Genomic DNA, 9,028 nt, shown 5'->3' with positions numbered 1-9,028 from the left:
TGCGTCTCTACCATCGGTCTTGCTCATGAAAGGACCATTCGTAGTATGGTGGGGGAGAGCAGACGAGCTTGAGAATGGGGCAAATGCTGCAACACCGTATCTACTGAACACCATTCTACCACATTCTATTGGCTATAGAACCATCATCTTCAGCATTTAAGATTGTAATCAGCTAATTCTATGTTGGGTTATGCTTTAAATGCTAGCTATGAAATATGTAATCTACTAAATTTTTAGGTGGTCTCTACAAATTTTCATGCAGCCTTCACTTCTTTTTCTTACAGACTGAATTAATAAATTTTGTTAGAAAATCATCAATTTGGAGACAAGAAAGTGAGCTACTGGTGATGAAGGTTCAAAAATGTTGTTTAGTAAATTGTTGTGTATTTTACACATTGTTGATCTCTTTTGCTATTGAGATAGTATAGAAATACATTTATGTTTGCTTTTCATATGCTCTTTTTATGGATATCAACTTCTATTTTTATTTTATTTTATTTTTTTTAGCTTTAGAACTGTTTGCATTCAAATGACATCTAATAGAATTTGAATGGTGTCAACACTATAGGCAGGAGCTTTAATGTATGGAACAGGGTAGCCTGCTACAAATATTGATGTAGCTTTATTTTCATTAGATGTATGCAGGATTAAATCCTTTATAAAATTTTACTATTAAATCAGGTTTTTTTTTCATTCACAATAGATATACAATGACAAACTTCACCGCAATAGGCAGACAATGGTAGCGAAGACTATACCGGTGAAATAATCACCGCTAAATCCCCGCCAAAAGCTTCATTCAGTGATGCGGATTGGACTGCCTATAGAGACACTGCTTAATCTCAAGATATTGTACCTTCTTGGGGGGGGGGGGGTTCAATCTCATGAACGGAAAAAACAAAATACTGTATCACAGTCATCTGCTGAGGCAAAATACCGAGACTTGGTTGATACTTCTTGTGAACTCTTGTGGCTTAAAGTTAGTTCGTACTTAATCTTCAAGCTCCAATCGGTTGAGGAGACAGAAGTGGGTAGTGTGGGCAATTGCTCACATATAACAACAAGAAACGTTTATTTTCGTATTAATAGTTTTGCTCGTTTACATAACAGTGTTCCTTAAAAATTTTAAATTTTATAACTACTGCCCCTTAGGCAGAATGTCCTGGTCTCACCCCTGGCTCCGATGGTGAAACCAGCCTCTTGCTATTGTGTGATAATAAGTCACAAATTTCATCTAACTCATCGATGCGTGAGAGAACAAAGCATGTTGAAATCGGGTGCCACATTGTTCAAGTTCGAGTCATGACAGGAAAATTTTATATGCATGTTTTCTCACGACTTCAGCTGGCTGATACGTTTACAAAGGCTTTAGGCAAGGGGCAATTCGTTTGTCTCAAGTCCAAACTGGACGTCTGCAACTTGCACGCACCAATTTGAAGGGGCTTGGCTTGAGTTTAAAATTTAGTTAATTAATTATCCCTATGGAATTAATCATGCTTAACCAGTGTGGGTCCAGGCCTAGCAAGATGTATTCCTGTGGAAATTTCAGGAAATTTTAATTATATTTGGTTCAAGCTCTATTCCTATTGGTGCACCTTCCAACTGTCTAAAAATTAGTTCTTGATTGTATACATACTTCACCTCCAAAGGGAAATAACATCGCACTCTCCATTTCAGTTCCATTATCTTCTTGTGCGACTGCAAATATATCTACAGACTCCACAACTTTTGGATAGTGGAAGAGTCAAGGAGATTGAGTTGCGTGCACAGATGTGTGCATTCAATGCACCAAAAGGGGTTGGGGGTATTTTTGAAAATTTTTATAAAGTAATGTATAAACTTTTTCACAGTCTTTTTTCACCCTTTTTAAATAGTTTTTTTCTTTATTTTAGTGGGGGTATTTTGGTCATTTTATATTCCATGCCCATAGGTGTCCAGTTCAACCCATATACCACATCCATAAAGAGCAAGACTGGAAGAGTAGGATCCTTGGGAATGGTAATGGCAATCCAAAATGTGCTTATGCAAATCCAAAAATTTTCAGTTATAGACAAATAAACCTATCCTCACCTCTAGAACTATCAAAATTATGAATGTAATTAAAACAACCCAAGAAATGACAAAATACAAAACAAAACAAGTCCTTATGCTTCAACTACAGCTATAAGCAAATCTATGTGAAGACTCACTGCGTCACACAAAGCCACTTCGAAAAATTCTCAAACTCGGTGTAGTGGCTATCTGATACCATTGTGTGATACCATGCCTTGCCAGCAGCCTTTATCTCTGCCAGATTAGCCACCTGCAACCAATTCATTCAGACAAAAAAAAAACAAGAAAAAAGCATCATACAATGAAATACTCCAGCTCAAAGACAATAAGCAAAGAGATTCATCAATCGTTTGATGGTATAAGCTGGACAGTGTTTTGAAGTTCAAAGATTCGCAAAATAGAAAACACGATGAGATATCTGAATTTCAGACTATTCAAAGATGAAAAGGTTATAACATGTAACCACGGGAAACAATTGCTTTTTGTCAACAGTATACAAGCTAGAGACAGAAATACAAGACGCACAGAGACATAGTGTTTTAAGAAAAAATGCGATAAAAATGCGAAAAATAGGTCAGCCGAAAAATAGGGCAAAAAGGTGTTTTTTTAATGAGCAAAAACGAAAAAAAGACTCGTTTTTCACTTTTTCCAACATGGAACGTTCTTTTTTATATGCTTTTATATTTTTTTTGCCTTTTTTTACGTTTTTTTCACATTTTCTACTATTGAAATTTAATAATATTTGCATTTTACTTTTAAGATATTTTTTTAACTGTTTTAAAATTTGCTCAGGCTTTCTCCAGATTTCCACGAGAAAAAAAAACTCTGTCTGTAAACAATATTTGTTACTTAGGATTTACTGCCAAGAAGAGAGTGCATCCAATCAAGAGTTGGCCCAAAACCTAGAACAAAATTCTACAAATATATTTACAAGGGCGCGGAAAGCATTCAAGATCCCAAATCCTCTTATATTGAATTCCAAAATTGAAAAACAGAACATTCTAAAGTTGAACATTTGCAGTACAATGGCTGCATTCCAAAAAATGGAGGACAGCTAGCATTGCACACTTTGTGACAAAATGCTACGGCATCTCAACAACCCAACCATACTGCTTCACTTATATGTCAACCAATGTCAGCCTAACGAGAGAAAAATAAACCTAAACCTTCTGCAGAACCAAAGTAGTTCAATATAGGAAACGAAAGTCCTTCTTGCTCAAACTTTACATCACTAATATCAATAAGAAGTACCTACAAATATGGTTATCTATGGGAGAAAATCAATCTTGAAATATGCCTCTTGAACGAAAACACCCAACTAACCTTACATAACATGCACCAGAAAGAAAAGGAAGAGGTAATTCCAGTATCACAAAATCAAGCAGCAAAATCACAAGAAAAAAGAAAGAAAAAAAAACACTTAGAGAGAGCAAGATCCTTGACAATATAAGCATAAACTCATATACTATTGACTCCTACCACCAAGCCGAGGTAACCAAGTAACTAACACCTGAGGAGAGCAAGAGAAGATAACAAACATGAAACTGTAAGGACGAACTACAATAAAGTTAAGGAGGAAAGCAAAGAGTATATACCTTCGGCTGTTTCCTCTTCTTGTCTAGCTTCTCTGCCTTAGCCTTCACCCTCTGCTCCTCAGCAAGCAAAGCCATTCTCCTCGCGGTCTTGGCATAGGGATTGAGCTTCAGGAGAGCACCGATGTTCTTCAGCGGATTTTTCTTGAGCGTCCTGCGCTTAGTCTCCTTCTTGGCGGGCTTCACGACCACCTGGACTTCGTCGGAGTTAATGATCCTAGCGAGATCCGCATTTGTCATCTTTGCCCTGGGAAGAATGTAGCCATTCTTTTTGTCCGACACCCTGTCGAAGCCACCGTAGACGGCATCCAGCTTCTCGAACGCGCATTTGGTCCAAATGATGAACCGACCCAAATGACCACCAGGAGCAAGCTTAAGGAGATTAAGCCGGTCCACGCAGGCCACTTCGACGCCGGGGATATTGCGGAAAGCCTTGACCAGCTTCGATCCCTTGGTTCCGTAGACAATCAATGGGCCCTTGCGAGAAACGTAGCGGCGGTTGCGCATCTTTCCCTTCCCAGGACGAACGGACCGGCTTGTCTTCGCGCGCTCTACGTCGGGACCGGCGCCAATCTGGTTCAGGAGCTTCAACGCTCCGGAGGTTTTCTCGATAGACTCGACGGAGTCCGGCAAAACAAGCGGTAACTCTGGAACGGACTCGATACGGTGGCCGCGGGCGAGGACGAGAGAAGGCACGACGGAGGAGGCCAGGGCGGAGGCCACGGCGAACCGGCGCTGGTTGATATTGATTTTGCGGTGCCAGCGGCGCCAGATCTTCGTCGGAGCGAACATCCGCCCGCCACGACACATGTTCCCGAAGGCACCCTGGCCGGCGCGGTGCGTGCCACCACCGGGAACACGGGGGATACGGGAGACGGCACGGCCGGTGCCCCAGGACTCAGCAGAGGTTTGGTGACCGGCGCGCCTGGAGACCGCATAAGGCTGGCGTCTGTTCTTGGAGAGGTTGTCGTGAACAAAGGAGACGATGTCCGGCCGGATCGGAGCCCGGAGGACGTCCGGGAGAGGGACGGACGCCGCAGCGCCGTCGATTGCCATGTCGCCCTCCAAAGACTGGACGATCACCAACGGGCGGGCTGCAGCGGTGGCGGGGGGAGCCATTGCTTTCCTCTCTCACTCACCCTCTCCCTCTCCCCGGGAAAAACGAGAGCAAAACCCTAGGAAGGGGCGCTGGGGACCTCCTCCCCAAAATAGACAGTGGCAAATGTAGGCTGGCTCGAGTGGATGTACTTTTTGTAAATTCCCTGACCCTAGGAAAATAGCGGCGAGAAATAACCTGAACATAATTTAAAACCTTTAGTTTTGCATTAACGTGAACAATATCGCGTTATTTTCTGCACCACGGTTTCCGTCTGCTGTCGCTCTTTTCCTCTATATCTTTGCTACCCGCTCCCTCGTTCACTCTTGTTCCCTCTCTCCCTCTTTAGACTCTTTTCCCGCCAGAAGATGCCTCCTTGCGCGTTCTCCCTCTGCAATTCGCGCTTCCCCTTGAATATGGCTGCACATCGAAGGCCCAAAGGGCGAAGATCTCGGACCGTCCTCTCCTGCTCCGGCGACCCTCCACCGTGAAGTTTAGGAAACGGTGGACCAACCACGAGAGAATGGGAATCAAGCACTCGTCGCCGCAGGCTCGCCGATGGGTCACGGAACGACGATCTAATATCCTCGGCTTCCGAAGGTATGGCCGCGAAGGCACAGAATTAGGGGAATTGGACTCCTTAAGTTTCGCTTGGATGATCTCTTGGTTGGTTGTTTTTTATTTTTTCTCCTTTCGCATGATTTAAAGGAAGGGAAGCTCATGAGCCGCAGATTCTATGGTCTTTTGCTCGAGTGTAGAACATACGGCTTTTTTTTGGGTATCAATCGGAATTGTTGCCAACATCAGCGTCAATTATGAGGTGGACGCTTCTGTTCGTAGAAGATTTCTGGTAGTACATACAGACAGTATTAATGCAACCGTTATATGTACTGGATATGTGGTATTCTTTTTATTTGTACGAGGGATTATTCTCTGTTTAGTGATGGTTTTACTTAAGATCGCCATTTTCAGTTAGCTGCTACCTTTTGTGCAGTAATAGAGACACAAACAACTGTTTTTGGACCTTGAGCATATGCATACTTCACATATTCACTTCCTTTTTAATACAATATTCAAGTCTAAGTCATGGAGCACTTGCTGATGTCAACACAAAGTCACAAACTAAGGCTGTAGCCTGTAGGTAACATTTTACTAATGATGACACCTCATGCCATCTACACAAAGGTTCTATACTTGTATCCATCTCAGAATTTCCCAAGATGAGGTTCCAAAGCACACAGTCGAAATATCAGAAAACATAAGAATCAACTATTTAGCTTCATTCCACCAATTCCTGCGCCTATCAGAACACCACATTTTGCAGCATCAAGTTTTTTCATGACCTCTTCTATCACCTTTCCATCAATCAGTGCCTTCTTGCCAGATATGAGCATGTAAAACATAAATTTGTCCATCCACTTTGAAAGTTTTGGTGCAACCCATCCATCAGTTGAAAATTGTTAGAATATGTTGTTATGGGAACCGGGTCCATATCTGGACCCGGTTCTATGGGGCGCGGGTACCGAGGTGGGCTCGGTACCCTAGGCGGCTTCTCCTCTCTCCCTCTTTATATTGTCACTTGTGTTTAGTGTTGAATTAAGTGAAATATAATTTTCTCTCTCCTAGGGTTGCGGTGAGCCCCTAGGTCAGAGCCTCCCCGTGGTTTTTCACCTCTTTCTGAGGTTTTCCACGTAGATTGTGTGTTTGTTCTCCACTCTCTCTCTCTGTGGTTCGTGTTTCTACATGGTATCAGAGCCAGCGGAGTTGGAGAAGCGTATTTTTCAAGGATCGTCAAGTTTTTTCGTCGCCCGACGCTGTTGAAGTTCCGGCGCCGCTACTGCCCGTTTGACGTCGCCCTGCTCTGCCGCCGCTGTCCTTTGTTCCGCCGCCACCGTCCTCTGTTCCGGCGCCGCTGCTGCACTTGTGACGTCGCCCTGCTCTGCTGCCGCCGTCCTTTTGTTCCGCCGCCGCCGTCCTCTGTTCCGCTGTCCTCTGTTGCGCCTCCGCGGTCCTCCGTTCGGCCCGTTCTTTGTTTCTGCCACCGTGGGTGGCCTCTGTGTTGCGCTGTCGCCTGCTTTCCGTTGCCGCTGCCTCATTCCCGCCGCCGTCGCCGCTGCCTCCTTCCCGTCGCCGTTGCCTCATTCCCGCTGCTGTGCCTCTTGTTGCTGTGTGCTTGTTTGTGATGGCAGAAGCGATGGGGACTCAAAAAGATGCCGTTCTTGACACGGGCAGCGCCTCCAAGACTGAGAACGTGCCGCTCCAGGTCACCTCCATCCGTCTGACCAAGGACAATTACCTATCTTGGTCTGCCGCTCTCGAGATTGGGATTACTAGCCGTGGGCGTCTCTCTTACATCACTGGCGACAAACCTGCGCCCATCAAATCTGATCCTCAATGGGCAACGTGGGCGTTGGAGGACAGCCAAGTGAAGGTGTGGATTATCAGCTCCGTGTCATCCGATATCCAGCCCCTCATTCTGCGGAAGCCGACCTCTTTTGATATGTGGACTGTGCTTGCAAAGATGTATGGTCGCAAGAAGAGACATCTGCGTACCTATCAGATTAAACGCAGTATTTACTCTCTGACACAGGGTGATTTGTCTGTTGCTGCCGGTACAAGTTGCTTCAGCGTTGATTTCTGCCACGAGTGGTCACTTGTCTGGTGTGAATGATAGATCTACTGTTCTGCGATGACACGAGCGTCTTGGACATCTCCCCTTCCAGTTAATAAAGAAGTTGTTTCCTCATTTGTTTGCTTCTGTCTCCATTGACTCCTTCGCTTGTGAAGTGTGTCAATTGGCTAAACATGTCAGGGCTTCATACCCTATTTCTTTGAATAAATCCACTCATCCGTTTGCCTTAGTTCATTCCGATGTTTGGGGTCCTTCTGGAGTACCCACGTGTGGTGGTTGTCACTATTTTTTGACGCTTATTGATGATTACTCTAGATGTACGTTCGTGTACTTGTTGCGAGAACGTAGTGAGGTTCCAGCAGTTGTGAAAAACTTTGTTGCCTTTGTTGAGACTCAATTCCATACTACTGTTCAAGCTTTCCGTACGGATAATGCAAGAGAATATGTCTCCCAATCCCTTGATGAATTCTTGAAAGGAAAGGGTATTGTTCATGAAACCTCTTGTAGTTATACCCCTCCTCAGAATGGTATAGCTGAACGTAAAAATCGTCATCTATTGAATGTTACCCGGGCCATTATGTTCCAACGTCATGTCCCGAAGCGGTATTGGGGTGATGCACTTCTCACTAGTGCACATCTCATTAACCGTATGCCTACTAGAGTGCTGGATGGTCAGTCTCCTTATTCTACCCTGTGGCCTACTCAGAATCCGTGGCCTCTTACTCCCCGTGTCTTTGGGTGCAGTTGTTTTGTGCATAATCATAGCCCTACTCTCAAAAAACTTGATCCCCGGTCTATTAAAGGAGTTTTCTTGGGGTACTCTTCCACTCAGAAGGGGTATAAATGTGTGGATCCCACTACTTCCAAAGTATATGTTTCGAGGGATGTCACATTTCATGAACATGAGTCGTATTTTCCGGTGAATACTCTTCAGGGGGAGTGTCTTGGGAACAAAGGGGAAGAGTATTCCTCTAATCAGCTGATTCAGTTTATGGAGTTTTTGGATTACAAGGTTAGTCCCAGTGTGATTGACACGGTCACGGTCAGTAATGAGAAGGGCAGTCATATGGAAGGGGTCACGGTGGATGCTCAGCCCACTGTTGCCCGGGATCACTTGTTTGGCAAGGTTTATGTCAGAAAGGAGAAAGCTACTGTGGAAGATGTTGGTGATGAGGATAGAACCAATCCCAATCTTGTGATCTCCCCGGATGACCCAAGTCCATCGAATGAAGAGCTCCCTATTGCTTTGCGCAAAGGCACCAGGTCATGTACTTCTCACCCTATTCAGAGATTTGTTTCTTATGCTAAGCTCAGTACAAATTACAAATGTTTTATCACAACCTTATCCAAAGTTGTTATTCCCAGGTCGGTGGATGATGCTAAGGATGATCCCAAGTGGTTACATGCTATGACGGAGGAGATGGGTGCGTTAGCTAAGAACAAAACATGGGAAGTTGTTGATATCCCTAAAGGGACACACTTAGTTGGCTCTAAGTGGGTTTACAACGTGAAGTACAAACCTGATGGCACTGTAGATCGATATAAAGCTCGTCTGGTTGCAAAGGGGTTCAGCCAGAAGTATGGGATCGACTATCTTGAGACCTTTGCCCCTGTTGCAAAGTTGAAGACTGTGAGGGTTATTCTTGCTCTTGCTGT

General features: G+C 44.3%; 1 protein-coding gene across 1 annotated transcript; it reads right to left on the bottom strand.

Annotated features, from left to right (window-relative positions):
• Positions 1-1,996: 1,996 nt before the first annotated feature.
• LOC116266441 (60S ribosomal protein L4-like) lies at positions 1,997-4,873 on the bottom strand. The gene is made up of 2 exons (XM_031647666.2): positions 3,648-4,873; positions 1,997-2,302 (listed from the first exon to the last, which is right to left on the bottom strand). Exons 1-2 carry the CDS (start codon positions 4,761-4,763, stop codon positions 2,186-2,188), a joined length of 1,233 nt encoding a protein of 410 aa, XP_031503526.1. The 5' UTR covers positions 4,764-4,873; the 3' UTR covers positions 1,997-2,185.
• Positions 4,874-9,028: the final 4,155 nt, after the last annotated feature.

The sequence above is a fragment of the Nymphaea colorata genome, chromosome 12 (genome assembly GCF_008831285.2).
Source record: "Nymphaea colorata isolate Beijing-Zhang1983 chromosome 12, ASM883128v2, whole genome shotgun sequence".
NCBI classification, from domain to species: Eukaryota; Viridiplantae; Streptophyta; class Magnoliopsida; order Nymphaeales; family Nymphaeaceae; genus Nymphaea; species Nymphaea colorata.
Note: the sequence above shows the minus strand (reverse complement) of the source record. Positions and strands in the feature narration are given on the sequence as shown.

Coding starts and splice junctions, on each gene's coding strand:
- LOC116266441 (XM_031647666.2), bottom strand. CDS start 4,763: ATGGCTCCCCCCGCCACCGCTGCAGCCCGCCCGTTGGTGATCGTCCAG. Junction 2,303..3,647: donor AGAAGAGGAAACAGCCGAAG/GTATATACTCTT, acceptor AATTGGTTGCAG/GTGGCTAATCTGGCAGAGAT.